The sequence below is a fragment of the Anthonomus grandis genome, chromosome 22, assembly GCF_022605725.1.
Source record: "Anthonomus grandis grandis chromosome 22, icAntGran1.3, whole genome shotgun sequence".
In the NCBI taxonomy this organism is placed as follows: Eukaryota; Metazoa; Arthropoda; class Insecta; order Coleoptera; family Curculionidae; genus Anthonomus; species Anthonomus grandis.
The window spans coordinates 40,041,199-40,057,891 of NC_065567.1; the positions used below are offsets into that span (position 1 = coordinate 40,041,199).

Genomic DNA, 16,693 nt, shown 5'->3' on the forward strand with positions numbered 1-16,693 from the left:
CGCATTTCTTAATGTATTCAAATCATAAAACAACTTCTAATAATTTTTTTTTAATTCTGATGAAATTCTAAATACATTTTCAATATTATGTTGGCGGAGCATTAAAATCAAGCAAAAATTATTCAAAATTTTTTGAAAATTTTAATTATTTTTCCAGAAACACAGAAACCAATAAAAATTACTGTTGCAGCAATATAGAAATTATAAAGTATTAATAAGATGTCTTCCAGAAATATGAATAATCGATAACTGAAACCTAAAACTTATTTATTGAAATTTTATATGGCGTGGAAAAATTAAGATTACTTTATCGACTAGAAAATAGTATTTTCAGTCAGGTTGATTATCAAATTTTTAATTTAGTAGTTCTCTGTTTTAGTTTTTTAAGTCTCAGATCGGCTACCATAAGTAAGTACATGTACATCAAATATGGAAAAAAAATATCTAGCTGTTATATTACAAATTATATGTTAATTTAGAAAAATTGAATTTTTGCGAATCCGCCCTGTGTTTTGGTTATAAAGGCGATAGCCGACAAATTATTTTTTTTTTTTTGGATCCTCCAGTATAACTTCTATTTCCGTTTAAAATATGTCTATTTCTTCATGACAAATTCTGTTGATTTTATTGAATGTTAAAACGGATGATCTTGAAACTAGAGATTTTCTTATTAACCAAGATATTTTATGATTTATGTAACGTTTATATTTAATTATCTCTAATTTTTTTTATCGAATATTCATGTAATGTTCTAAATTACAGTAATTGGTACGATGGCTATATTTTCCAATAAAATTTTTAAAGTAGATAATATTATAGAAGCTCTTACAAAAAAGCAATTTTAGAGAAATGATAGACCTACTGAAGGCTAAGCATAAACTTGACAAAAACCATTATTATGCTGTTTACTCGTTATAAGAAAATATAAGTTATCAAGGGTATCTTCCTCAGTGGACAAGTTGTAAAGCAAACAACATGAATTATCTGGGGGATAACTAGGACAGCAAAGTGTTGAAAGGTCATCTGTAAGCCACCGTCAACAAAGCCACGAAGGCCATCATAGAGTTCCAACACCTAGCAAGTAAAAACTGAGGGCACATCCCGAAAGTACTACAAGGGATGTATACGATGACAAATCCCATAATTACTTGAGGAACTTACTTGAGGAAGCCGTTGGGGTTGCAACCGGAGTACTACTGAACATGATATCAACTGATTCTCTGGGAGAAAAGGTGGATTCTTCACAGGGATTCGCTAGTAGGATTGCAACTTCATACCTCACTAGGTATCACACTCCTATCCTCCTCGATCAGAAACTCACTTCTCTTTTTCACATCTTGGGTGAGTCTCTTTCTTCTTTACCTGCTCTCTGGTTATTTTAAGCTCCATTTATTCTGTTCTTCTACTATTGCGTTTTCTTTTTTCCCCGGTTCTTTCTTACTCCAAGGTTAGGTGGAAAGCCATGTGTCCTGAACATTGCATCATTACAGAAGCCATGGGGGATCCATCACAGGAGCTGTGCTGTTCTTCCACTATCACCTCTTCTTTCATTTTCCTGTTCTTTCTTACTCCAAGCTTAGGAGGAAAGTCATGTGTCCTGAACATTGCATTATTACAGGAGCCATGGGGGATCACAAGAGCTGTGCTCCAACGATATCGTTACAGTAAAATCCATTTTAAGAGCAAACAATGAGTCCAAAATCTAGATAATATGCTCTGTCTGCTTTTCTGGTATGAACGTGTCATCCAGATCTGCTAGGGGCTGATCTATTATGGCCTACTGCACAAGGAAGTAAATATAACTTCATAATTGGAGATGACGCAAACGCACATCATACGGTATCCCCGGGGAAGCACTGACGTAAACAACGGAGCTAACCCTTTGGTTGAATATATATTAACTGAAGGATTAGACATCGCCAATATATGAATGGTACCTATTTTTGTAACATCAGTTAGGCACTCTTTATATCCACAATGTTCATTATACATTTGATTAATTACCGCCACATTAGATTCGATATACAATATAACTCGATATTGACAGTTCAAAAATACCGCAACCCTAGAAGAACAAACTTACTAGCATTAACATGACATTAAGTGGACCAAATGTGTAAGGAAATAAGTAAAATTTCTATCAGGACAACTAACTATCCCAGAAAAGAAAAGCAACAAAGAAATAAAACAGTTTGGTGGAACAATCACCTAAGAATCAAGGTGAAAAATCTATTCAATAAAGCCAAGACTGGAGCACAAATAAATCTAAATTAAGAGATTACAATACAGATATTTGTAAGGTAAAAAGGAAATCGTAGAAATAATTCCCCGAGGAAATAATAGATACTCCCGCATGTACTAGAGAATACACAATCCTTTCCACAAAGAATCTACCAAACGAACTCGGTCATCTAAAGAAAACCGATCGGAAGCTTATAAATTCTATAGCAAAGAGCCTGGAAGAACTAGAAAATACGCCCGTCTTAATGGATCACCCTTTCATAACTTCCAAACAGAACAGGTAAATAAAGTCCTCTCAAAGACACATAAGGCCAATAAAGTTTTATTGGAAAATAGCCAAGAAAATAATTAACTATGAGACTCTAAATAGGCGTTGACTGAAATTCAACCATACCAATCACCAGGCTCAGGTGGGATGCATCTCTACAGCCACACCTATGCAAAATCTTTAGAGCATGCATAGCATGAAGCTACATCCCTATAACCAGCAGGCAGCCTTTGTAGTGTGCGTATTAAAAATAGGCAAAAGAAAACAGCAAAATCATGCAGAACTATCAGCTTAATATCCGGCCCAATTGAAGCTTTGGAAAAAAAATCGCCGATGTAAATACGAAAATCCAGAATAAACTACCCTCTTAGTGAGCGCTTTATTCATATCTGGATGATCTAAATATACTCGTGCCAAAGTTCTAAGAATAAGAAATCAAAGAAGCTTGGGTTTCCTAGACTTCCTGGTCATAGTAGCCAAAGGCAAACGCGATAAATTCGCTGAACACCACAATAATCGCTTCCACCTTGAAACAAGCCGTGGAAGGATTAAAAGACCAAAAGTAAACGAAACGCAAATACCATTTTCGAAAGAAGTTAAATAGGTGTTAAAGTGATGTAAGTTAAAATAGCAATAATGCCGTACTCAAGGTAAATCTAGGAAGATGCAGGAGACTGTGCGGCAGAAAATGGAACTTTCGAATTCAAAAATTAACTTTTAACTATACAAAATGGTACTCATAAACCCATATTATCATATAGTTCAATAGCCTGGGGAAGGAAAGTTACAGAAACTACAGTAGTCAAGTAACTATAGAGGGCTCAAAAGCTAGTATTTCTGTGCAGCACCACAGCCATGAATGAAGAGCCACAACGCCTAAAACGGATGGAGGTGCTGCTTGATCTACCTCTAATCCACATCTTGATAGAAGCAGAAATAGGCCCAATACAAGGCCAAGCAAAGAAGTATAAATAAAAGCTGTGAGCTAGAAAATAAAGGAAGATTAAGTCAAGTTAATCTATGATATGCCATCAGACAAGATAAATCCTCAATATTACTTTAATAAACATTTTGCTGTATACATGTCACACATGCATGTCAAGGACTATGTTGGATATGAGGATCTATGAGTCTACATCTACCGACAACCCACATCTTCATAGAAGCAGAAATAAAAGCAGCACAATATTGTTTCAATAGACACTTTTGAAAAAATGACAGGCAAAACCTGACTGCCTGTCTGTCATTGTCTTTCGGAGGGTATTAGTCTAATAAAAGCAGACCTAATCTAGTAGACAGAATGCGCAATGACAAATAAGGTATAGTGATATGCTAAAGATAAATATTGCCATGGGTTTGGCAAATTATGCTTGAGTACCCTGGAGAGCACAGACATGTTAAATAAACTAACTCTACCATAGACTGGTACTGGCCTTAGAACTCACAATGGATATGAAGAAGCAGTTCTCCAGGAAAGGCTCAATTCACTAATTGGCTTCGACTAATATTCTTCTTGCGGCACGACTCTTTAAGTCTAATGTCAAAAACTAGGTTATGAGAAATCCCATAGCTGGCTGTTTCAAATACCAGGACAAAAGCAGGTATAATAAAATATATAAAAACCTATATACCCAATTTTATGAGAAACTTTTTGAACCACAACCGGAAGGTAGTAAAGATAATAGTCAATTTGCTTACAGACATATATAAGATAAAGACTTATGATGCTCAGCAGCTCACAGCTCATATGACACCTCGGCAAAAAAGGTATGGTTAGATTATCAGCTAGAAAACATAGACATATCAGGCACACTGCATTCCATTATTCGCGCTCTTAAAGATGACATAACAAAAGAATATCAGTTTGAGAAAAATTTGACAGTAGGAGCGGGTAAATAAAATTTAAATCTACTTAGTCACTCACAGAAAACACAATTAAATGAAACAGATCGTTCAAAAATCAACCAAAAAAATATAGCAGAAGTTTTCAGTATTTTCCGAGTGGAAATACATGCAATTGAGAGAGACTACCTCAGGCTAGGACATCCCTAATTTCACCTGCCAGTTAAGAAACCACATCAGCATTAAGCACATAAATCGGGCCGAAGATAGTAAGGAATTGCTGCCTCTTAGAGGATCATCCGACCTTAGGCAAGTCAGAATATTCCTTGAAACCATCAACCCTTGAAGGTTTAGGGCTTCAATAAAGTTTCTGTAAAACTAAACTACGAATTTCTACAGAGTTTTTGACAGGATATTGTCAACTTCGGTAACTTAAAAAATTAAAATTAGAACAATTTAGTGAATTTAGGTTCTTTGGGGAGGAAGAAGAGATTCCAGACCTCTACTGCATATGAGATTGTCGCTGTAAGTCTCTGGGGTATATGTATTTTAGAATAAAACCAAATTGTGTGCAAACAGAAGTGGGCCAACACTGATTGTATTTTGAATTTTCATGATACCAAAGTTTCGGCCTATATTAGGTCTTCTTCAGGGCAATAAAAATAAGTTAAGGCAATTTGAAGTATGAATCGGAACACTAACCAAGCATTACTCCTTAATAAGCTCAGCAAGGGTCTAGTGTTTAAATACATGATGAAGTATAAGCACAGATTTACAGAATACAGATTTACAGAACATATTCTGTAAATCTGTGGTATAAGAATTATGTTTATGTCTTTATATGTTTTGTTTTGAGGGTTGGTAATATGAACATTTTGTCTTAAAATTGGCCATTCGTTGAATAAAGTTTGTTTATTGTAACACCTTTCATGTATATAGCACTATCATATAAATTAAGTGATATAATGGTCAAACTCATCAAAACATGTACCCACTTCACAGTAACTACAGTTTCAGTTTTTATAGTCTTATATCTTTAGATTATAATAGACAAATACATTGATTTTTATTATCTACCTAAAGAAATTGATTTTAAGGAGTCTAAATGTGTTTTTTTGTGGTTAAGTAAGTTTACCATAATACTCCAAATATGTATGTGTGGTCCTGCATATATGTTTTTCATGTTTATTAAAAAAATAAATTCAAAATCATTAGTAGATAAATTATAAATATGAATAAAGGGATAACATACCGCTCGCCCCGGCAATAAGAATTCACACAGATTTGAGACAGAACAACAGTCATATAACATTAATGAAACATGTCAACATCGAGTTTAGCGGTCAGACCTATTACATCAAGTAGCGAAATTTTATTCTCCTTACCTAAAGCAAAAAAATTTATAATTTCTAATTAAATATTTTATCGTTACTTTCTAACTGAAGTTGTTTTTTTGAAGCAGCATGGTAAATAAGAAAAAAGTTATTTCAAATTTACTCATAAAACATAACTAATAAAAATAAATGGTAAATCTAACAAGAATATTGCAATATACATGCCTGTATGACTTTAGACTAAATCGCGATTAGATCATTAACACAGATTAAGCTTAGTTTAAATATTTCATGAAATATGCTGATATTCTAGTACTCTATCAATAGAAAATTTTTATAGAGCAAAAAGTTATATATACAGGGTTTCTTAAAAAGAAACCGATAAACTTTAAGTTGTGGGTGAGAGACAAAAGAAATATTTTTGTGTATTGAACATACATATCGCCACAAATTAGCCATTTTTTGTTACGGAACACAGGCACAAAGTATAAACCTTATAGTACTCAAGTATCACGAGTAGGTCCAGTGCTATGAAGACGAAGGTGACTGTGGTTAATTTTCTTAAAGTTTTGCAAATTGTGATGTTTAGGACGTACTTTGGGAGTTCATTCCACAGACTTAAACTTCTCTATAAAAAGTAGTCCTGCTAAAGCGACGTTCTAGGCGTCTGCAGACGCTATCCATGAGTCGCATCTGCCTGTCGAGCCTAAGTAGAGTAATATGAGCCAGTTAGGAAGAGCATTTACCATGATGGTATCATTTAAACATAGTCACGTTGGGACGTTAAGTTTGGGCTGTAGATCTAAGAAATTATTTACTATATATGTTGAGCGCCGGTATTATATGAGTGATGTTCATAATGATGGATTGGAAAAGAAGCTCTCGTGGCCTGGCACATACGTTCTCCCGATATTAGCCTTAATATATAAATAATTTTTTTTTAGAGCTCAAATGTATGCCTAATAAACAGACATGTTTGTATTCATGTTCCCTACCACCACCTTAAACCTTGTCTTTTGTTTTTTTGGGGTACCCTCTTTATTAGTTAAATATAAGAAATTCCAGTTTATCTTGGGACACTTTCCTATTTTATAGTCTATGGGAGAATTTTTTTCAAGATGTTTTTTTTTAAATTGAAACTTATCTTTTTAGAGTAAAAACATTGAATCGGAATATTTTAATTCACCTAAAGAGAGTTCTCTAACTGGCCTAGATTTTCAAACATTCTTAATAAAAAGGACAGTTTTTCAAGTTGGTGAAAAATATTTTACACTATCAAGTACTCCTATTAGGAAAATAATTATATTATATTATATATATATATAAATATATATATATATATATATATATATATATATATATATATATAAGTCTAAGGAAATTATAGACTGCACAATGACTTATTCAATTTAATCTGCCAATTTCCATAAACAATTACTTCGGATAAGTTGTTGCTAAGAGAATGTATTTAAAAAAAATATGATTGAATAATGTACATTTTTCGAAAATTTGCACACAATTTTTTGTAAATATTTCGTCCAAGTAAGAACAGTTCATTAGAACATTGTTGATTTTCTTGGCCTGAGTAAAAGCGATTTTGCATTTATCGGTGGAAGATATTTCATTATTGTTACAAATTGTTGTTATGTTATAATCAATAAGAATTTGGAAGTTGTGAGTGATTGTAAGTAAAGTAGTGAATAAAAGTTTAGTATTTAGTGTTCAAGTGTGCTTTTTCATTGAACCCACGAGAAATCCGTAACAACCTTATTCAAAAAAATTTCTATAAATTTTTACCCTAGCTCAGTGTTTTGTTAGGTTTCTCTAAGTGCGAAATATAGAGATTTAATCTTTTTTACAAGACCCCAGATTACATAGAATTTCTTACATTCTAGTTAACGATGATCCGATAATTTGGTGTATACAATATACTACTTATATATAAATTTATCTTTAGGTTAAAAACAAATAATTTTAATCTTTTTCTTTAGTCTACGTGGATTTTTCGGCTTTAAGATTCAAAAATAAAATCATTACATTCCTAATTTCAATACTAAATATTTAACTTTTTTTTTATTTTCTTAGGTGACGGAAGCATCTATCGCGGAAACTTTAAACATGCTGCGATGGGCCATATAAAGTACTGGAAGCGATCAACGTCATTCCTCTATAAAAAGGACTCCTGCTAAACTGACTTATTGTGGAAACCATAAACCATGAGATTGTGAAGTGTAACAAAACCTGTTTACTATTCCAGCTGAGTATGCTCTGGCACATTGTGCCGCAAAGGATTTACAAAAGTCTGGAGGAATATCTGAGATTTTCCGCAATAAGTTTAAAGTTTCCATTAAAAAGCTGTGGCGGTATAACCCCAGAGTCGAGGATGCACTTAAGATAACCGATGAAGAGACTGGTAAGAAGATTGTGTACCTGGTTGCCAATGAGGCATCATATCGGAAGCCAGCCTATAAGGAGGTTTCGTACGTTTTGTGTACTCTTTCGGGACGAAATGAACTTGGAAAATGGCAGGGAGCATTATAAAAATATTGGTAACGCCGCAAATACCACCTTTTTTTTCATAATTCTGGAATGACACAGAGGTACACCTCACAACTTCTCTGGAGACGAATGGAAGGTTGGCGAATCTTCCGGACAGTGCTCTGCCAAGTATATAAAGAGCGGCGGCGTCACTGGCAGGCCAGTTGACAGTTCAATTTAGTTCAGCTTGTAATATGGGCGCGTGTATATATTTATTTATGTCCATAAATAATAGTAAATGAATACGGTCTAAATAAATATTTCTAGTAGTGTTAAGTGATCGTGTTTAGTAGTGTAACTGTGTAAATAAATAAGTTGACTATATTTTTATTGAGCATTTCAATTCGCACCTAAGGAATGGGTAAAAACGCTACGCTAAAAAAAGAAATAAGACTAGTGTACCGATTCTTACAAAAGCATTTGTTGTAATTAAATGGTTTCTGAAATGCGCCTCTAGAAGTTGCCGCAAAATCCTTGGTCTATGATCCGGTGCTCCATTTTGTTTATAAAAGATACTGTTAAATTTAGTCATTTACAATCTAAGAATTAAGGAATTATAATCAAAGAATTAGTTGTGCATTCATAATATTTAATATTTTATAATGTCGAGACAGTATATATTCGTTCATATCCATATTTTAATAATTCCTTTAGGTATCAAAAATATTTTTTTTGTAAATATATTTTTATGATAAGATACGAGTATCAAATGGTAAGAAGTATTAACAGCTCCTCTTATACTAAGAAACAGTTCATCACACCAAATGACCAACTTTTAAAACAAAATTTATACAATTTGAGCTATTTTCAAAAACAAATTTAAAAAATCAATTCTTCATAAGGCATATCATTCTAGACATGCCTTATGAACTTTGTTTTGATTTTAACTTAACAGTAACCACTTTTAATTTATTGTTAGCCACAAGATACAATTTTAACAAATTTAAACAAATGAAGAATATTTCAACTAAATACAAATTTTATAAAAACAAACGTCAAAGAAAAGTTTTAGCCTAGAATGTTGTTTCTTTCTCTTAACATTTAGGAATTCTTTATCAACAAACACAAACACATTTTTTCAAACCAAAAAAAATTATTGTTTATTATTAATAGGTAATATCAATAAATAGGGTCAAAATTACCAAGTATAAGGTTGGTCAAGATAGGAGTATTTTGGGTAAGAGCCAAAGATATGTTGTATTTACAGAAATAATAGTTAAAAGGTTCAATTGGATCAATAGGGACTATTCAGATTAGTTTTCTCAAGTTGAATCAGAAGGAATACCTTATACCTTTTATTCAAATTTGGAAAGCGATAAGGTTGTTGGCCATTTAATATTAAATTCTGAAATTCATTTTAGAGAAATTATCTAGAAACGAAAAAGAGAGCTATGCTGAGGAGCGTGTGTTATTCGTTAAGTGATTAGATTAGAGGCAAAAGAGAAAAGCACGATTTTTTCTTGAAGTGTTGCAGTGTATTCGTAATATATAGCAGTCGTTGGTGAAAATACTATATTAGGTTAGGATTGGTTGCATTTTATATGTCTGAAATCACACGCTGTCAAATTCTAGACAAAAAATTAAACACTTCATTTACAGCAGCTTGTTAAAAAATGTTATAATAAATAACGTTATAATAAATAATAATAATAAATTACTCGTTTCTCAATGTTTTCACATTACTAACCACCTTTGCACCGACCCACTAAAAGCCATATTTTCTTCTGTGAAAAGGAGACAAGATAGAATTAGGAATACCTAAAATTGAAGTTGCTTAAGAGTATTAAAAATAAATTTTAACAGAAAGAGAATTTGAGTTTGAATTTTAAAAGTATCATTCGATCAGGAGTTGTACCAGCCATATATCCTACAACTTCTACACGAATTATTTTATTTCCAATATGAGAAATGAAACAAGAAAATGTTACAATCACGTTTACATATTAAGAATATTGTTAGGATTAGTGAAGTACCGATTTGATAAGTTATAGCTATTTAAACATTAACCTTAAATCATATTTTTTTAGTTTGATTGCATACGAGAGAGAGGAGATCCGCACGTCATATATTCTTATTATAAGAAAACTTATAAATTAATAAACTATAAAGAAAACTTTTAAATAAGAAATTTTATTTTCTAAATATTTCTCGTCGGCGTTCTGGCAAAAGTCATTAAGTCCATTTTTGTCACTTTTTAACTAATAACATAAACCGGCTTAAAAAATCAATATCCTACTCTGGCAAACCAAATGAAGTCCACTAACTATGTTGAAAGTGGGTTGCCTATACATAAGAAAATCATTTAGTCCAAAAAACCTTATTTTATGCCAAGCAATGGTTAACTGGGCTTGTTAATAAGTTCTGGGTGAATAGTTGTTTATTATTGGTTGGACTAAGTGATAAGTAATTTGTAATAAATATAACCATTGAGCAGAAATTTTTAGAATCCGGCCATTCTAAGATGGAGTGCGATAGCACGGACAGTGCCATTTAGAATTAGAAAAGACATGTTGGACCATTAATGACTGGATAAATATTTTTAAAACGGCCAGATCTAAAAAAGGATATATTTGTTACAGAGTTAAAACTTTTTATAATTTTAATGCTCTTTTTTAGTCCATCTTAAAAAACAGAACGTTTAACACTCAAGAAGAAAGAGTGAAGGGGTGACTTCTCAAATGTTTTCGAATTGACAAAGAAAATACAGCAGTAATTAAATACAAGTAAAGCCACCCTCCTGACTATCTTTGTATCAATATAGATAGACGAGAAGAAAATTATTTTTAGCATATTTTACATTTGGCAGAGCCTATTCTCAAATGCTAATGCAATATGGCCACAGAAACATAAAGATCTAAAAAACTATGTATTAATAACATAATTCCCTCCGAGTTCCATCATTGGAATTTGATTTTACCAATAATGTAATTCTGTTGGAAATCTCAATCCAGAACCAAGTGTAGAAAGTGAAAGTGAAGAAGATGAAATTTAATTTCTTTGATTTTTTAGAAGACGATTTTTTTTGCGTTTATAACTGATTATATACAGAGTAGCCAACTAAAAATGCGAGGTACTGTATCTCCGAATGTACTCATCACCGAGGCTTGTGGTAAAAAATATTATTAATAAAACGGCCAAGAGAAAAACCTGGAAAATATTTTTAAGTTTCTAAAACGACCTCTAGGGAGTAACTGCGATCTTGAATCTAAGTCCTTGCTATGTAAACTAAGAACTTTTCCCCGATTAGCAGCTAATTTACGAGCCAATGGTAGTTTTCGGCCTACATTTCAACGGCAACGGATTGGAAAAATCCAGGAAAATATTAACTACGTACTGGGATACGTTGAGGAAAAAAACCTTATGTTAGCACACATTATCCCTTGAATTTGGCATATCAGGAACAACGGTTCAAAATATTTTAAAAGATCATAGGTATGTTTAAATGACTGTCACAATAAACTGACTTATTTAAATTTATCTAATATTTATTTTGATTTTTACTAGTTATTTCAATTACTTTTAGAATGCACCCATATCATGTCATTTTGCATTAGGCCTTAAAAGAAGAACTTTAAAAGACCTTAAAAGAAGACTTTGATCGAACTATTGTTTGTTGTGTTGATGTTCGGTATGATTCGGGAAAATAGAGAATTTTTATTCAGGTTCTTTGGACCGTTGAAGTTACCTTTAATAGCGACGGTCAAGTCAATCTGCACAATATGCATTACTGGTCTGCAGAGAATCCTCATTGATTACAGGATGTTCAGCACCGAGTTTGTTGGAGCTTAAATGTGTGGTATGGTATACTGGGAGGCAGAATTATTGGGCCATGCTTTTTCAGACAGTCCCTAAACGGCAACATCTACCTTAACTTTTTGACCAATCAATTGCCGTTGTTGCTAGAAGATGTTCCATTGGAATTGCGGCAAAACATGTTTCTGCAGTTAGATGGTTGCACCGCACATTTTGCTATTGCTATGCGAAAGCACATTAATGCAGTTTTTTAACAGCGGTGGATTGGAAGAGGAAGTCTCTTTTCATGAGATCACGAGATTTTACTTGTCCTGATTTTTATTTATGGGGTCGAACAAAGGATATCGTATTTCAGTCATTAGAGTCAACCTATGACCAGAAAAGATATGAAAAACCGAAATTGAAGCTGCAGTTCTGTCTACCCATGAGAGGCTTCAACAATGTATAGAGCATAATGGTCAACATTTTGAACATCTACAAAGGCAATTAAAACATTTCCACAAATTTTATTTGTGTATTAATTATTACGTTTATTACGTTTATATCATAACCAGAGAGAAAAAAAATGACAAATACTCATTAACACATTTTTTGTTCTGTAAAAATTCGTCAAATACTAATTTACAATAGGTAATCACCCTTTTTTACTTTTATTTGACATTTGTAAAAAAAATTAGGTCCCAATCTTAATTTTACTTACTACCTAAGTGCAGTTATTTTGTGAAATGAAATTGTACTATACAATTTATATACTTTAAACGCGTTTATCTCAAAACTTACTTTTTGAACTTAACGACTTTTGCCAGAACGCGAAATTTTAAATCAGGTTAATTTAATCGTTTGTCAATCTTTCATTCATGGTTCGGATATTTCTTTCTAACAATAGAAATGATTACCAATTTCGAATTGTTAGCTATGACCTGTTTTTATTTGATGCGGGAAAAAGTCTAAAAATAAAAAAAGCTGATCGAATACTTTAACGAAAGACGGATATTTTATGCAGAAATCTAACATTTTAAAGAACGTGCTATTCGCGAAAAGGACTTTTTTTACGTTAGCTGGAAACTAAGTTACCACATTAATGACCGAATTGCGAGAGTCTTGTATCAAATCTGCTTAGTTTACAGCGTAGCCACATTTACACAATCATACAACAAGCAGCAGGCTATGGATCAGTTTCAACGAAATTCAGCATAATTCCGCATTTATATCATATTATGTTATGTGACAAAAATGTTTTTGAAAAACCTACGTATATATTATAATGTTTTAACATGCAATTACATGCGGCAAAGTGTAATATGGCTAATAAAATTTCGCTCTTGATAAGAGGGTTTAGTTAGGCCCTTAGTCAGGTCAGACAGCAAACATAAAATACAAAACAGAATAACACCCATGTTAATCATGTTAATTACATATCACCACGCATGACGGCGGGCGCGGGGGAAGAGGGAGGGTAGCAGCGAGTAGGCACCTGTCCCGAGGACGGCGTCTGCAGGTACGACGACACATCGGGCTCCACCATGCAGCTGCGCAACGTGTCAGGGATAAACATTCCTCAAAGAGAGTCACATTTACGCACAGGTCACGGGGGCCGCGCAGCAGTAGATTTCATTGGAATACTAGCTAACGCACTTAACAGTTTTTGAAACAACCAGCATAATGCCATAATAGCACATTTTCACTAAACTGCCAGTACACAAACAACGAGATAAAGACCGCGTCGGTTATAGCTCTTCCAGCAATGTTATTTATACCAAACGACGTCGCGATGCTACTACCGACGCGGTTGGTGCTCAAGGGGTCGTCCGGGCGCTAATACGCTGGTTTTATGTATTATATGCAGGATAACGACAGGCATGTCGGTCGTCGGACTACCGACTCGACTGCCATGTGAACCAAAGGTCTGCCCGTCGATTATGGCGTCGGCAGCAGCGCCAAAACGATCGGTAAAGCAGCAGCGCGCGTCCCGACGCTCTATGTCGATGCCGTCGCCGTACAGTGGACTAGGCATATTTAAAACCCAGCCAACGTTAAAAAAATCTATATTTTACTTCCTATACTTCACATTTTTAAGTCCAATATAACGCTGCTTCCTGATGCCTTTACAAGATATATTTATTAAATAAGAGGAATAAATCTAATATAGATGAATAATCTTAGGGTGGTTGAGTAATTTAAGATCCAAATGTTCACAAACAAAATTTATTTAGTAGAATAACTTTATATAACATTTTAAAACAAAATCATTTTTGGATAAATCATATTTTGTACTAAAAAATCAAAAAAAAGTTATTACTAAATGACGTAATTTTTAAAACATTGCTATGCGCAAACTCTCCAATATTTCAGTTTTTTGCAACGATATTCAGCAGTGTTCCCATGCATGACAAAAGCCCATAAGGTTTAGGTAAAAGTTTACAGGTATTTATAAGATTATCATATATTCTAGTTTCCACTTTCGAATTTCGAGAATTCGAATTTTCGAATTTCTTGTAAGCAAATATCCTACTGTTCAATTTTCGTTCAAAGCTAATATAAAAATATTGAAATAATTAAACTATTTTAACACGCAAAAACTTTATTATATTATTATTAAAAGTTCTAAGCATCCCTCTTTATAGATGCCAAATTTAAAAATGTAAGGACTCGTATGTCCAATCTAATCTAATCGTTCGCAGTAGTCAAATCGTTCGCAGTAGAAGAGCATATGTTGCAGCAGTTGCACAGCACATGGATCTGTTCTTCTTTTGAATTTGAATAAATAAGCTGCAATACAACCGTGATAGGACAAGAATTGCGTAATTGAATAAGTTACCTCGCCATAAGCACCTTTAATTCACTTTTTTAAATTTTATGTATATGAACAAGATTTTTTGTTCATGTTTTCAGTGTTGTTTCCGATTTTTCCTGCCAAGATTCTTTTGAGGTTTTTTTTTTGTTCCTTCTCTATTTCCGCCACTTCTTCATCCCCTAGCTCTATTCTTCTGGCTTTTCTTCTCGGCATATGAGGAAAAAAAGTTATGATACTTTCTACGATAGGTATGAGGCGTAATAGAAGGCCTGCTGATTCAGCCGAGACTGTATAATATGCGTTTATACATCTTAAGGCAATCCGCCGCTGATAAGAGGTTAGTCTACCTACATTTCTAGCAACGTCTATTGCGTAGTGCCAAATTGGAGCTACATACAGGATATTTGATTGGACAATTATTAGAAGAACATCACAAGAAATCTTCTTTTAGAACAGAAAGAGCCTATGTTAGACAGTATTGCTCCGAACGCACGATAGAAGATGTTGTGACCCCAAGATATTTTAAAGTTTTTGCAGGTATGACACTTTGTCCAATTTTGAATTTAAATTTTCTTTTGTTTTTGTGACCATCCAAACACCAATGAGGTTGTTTTATTTAAGGTGATTTCCAGTCCATGCACATAAATCCAGGAATTAATTGCATATAGCGTTATATTTTCTTTTTTAATTGTTTCTTCTATTGTAGGCGCTCTTATGACTGCAACCAGATCCAGCATAACAAATTATCTCTGTTTCGGGTGATTTTTCCACTTATATTACGCCATCGTATGGGTTGTTCCGCATGGTTGGTCTTAGAACTGAGCCTTGTGTGTGGTGTTTCACACCAAGCGTTGTTCCTCTATTTACTTTTACCATTCTATTTATGATGTAGGACACGATTACTTTAATTAGATAACTTTAAGTTCCTTTGCCTATCGATTCTTCTATAATAAGTCTCCAATTTGCCATTTAAGTTTTTTGTTAAATGCATTTCTTACGTCAATGCATATTAGTGACACAACTTCCCCTCTGTTGGACTCGCCTCTGTCGGACGCGATATTCGTAGTTTTTGGTATTACGTCTAGTGTTGACCTCTGCTTTCTGAATCCGAATTGGTTATCAGCCCACCAGTACTCTTAAGTTCCTTAAAAATTCTCGACGTTATGACTTGTTCCAATACTTTTCAAAGGATATCTAATAGCAAGATTGGTCTGTATTTTTTTGATAATCTATTCCTATCCACCCCAACCCAACCTTTTTTTAATGGTTTTTAAAGTTTGAAAATCTGCAAGCGCACCTCCAGAGTAAACCAATATAAAGTAAAGATAAAGTACCAATCAAGGTTCTGCTTCGACCGACTAAAGACCATTTCTTCTCTAATTGTTCTCCTCGTATAACCCCGGAACTATTCATCGCTAAATTTACCTCAGGAAATACGGCACTCTTTGCAACTCTTTGCAACTCGGTTCTCTTCTCAGTATCTTTCGTTTTCACCATCTGATTTATCATTTTGATTATTGCTTGCCAGTTCTACCTATTTATTAGCATGGTATCAATAACGTTTTTTTCGTGCAAATGTTCTCCGACTTCTAGTTCAGCTTTTGTTTGGGATGTCTGAAAACGTTCGCAGTTAAATAGCATATGCCCGGCTGTATCAGCTTCGGCCATTTTCTAATGTTCCTTATGAGTTTCCTTGTCCAAATTACGGTTTCCTGATCTCCATTTCATTTTTATAGGCATAAATCTAACGTTCTTTGCCTTTTCTATTCTTCTGTCATTTTTTTTTCTAGTTCAGTAATTTCTACCTCCGCTGTTTTCATTTGTGTTTTCTTTTGGCATATTCGTGCTCACTCTTTTATTACATTTCGTCCATGCATGATGGAGTATAGAGTAAAGTTGCCTTTTTGTATGGTTTTCTTAATT

General features: G+C 33.5%; 1 protein-coding gene across 4 annotated transcripts in view; it reads right to left on the reverse strand.

Moving 5' to 3' along the window:
- Positions 1-13,898, reverse strand: part of LOC126748841 (nuclear factor 1 X-type) — a 177,060-nt gene extending 163,162 nt beyond the window's left edge. For 2 of the 4 annotated variants that reach the window (XM_050458338.1, XM_050458340.1), the window contains exon 1: positions 13,451-13,898. In XM_050458338.1, the coding sequence (XP_050314295.1) occupies positions 13,451-13,531 (81 nt within the window). In that variant the 5' untranslated portion in view covers positions 13,532-13,898. Of the gene's footprint in view, positions 1-13,391 lie in introns of all 4 variants that reach the window. The other 2 variants (XM_050458337.1, XM_050458339.1) reach the window with 2 other exon arrangements.
- Positions 13,899-16,693: the final 2,795 nt, after the last annotated feature.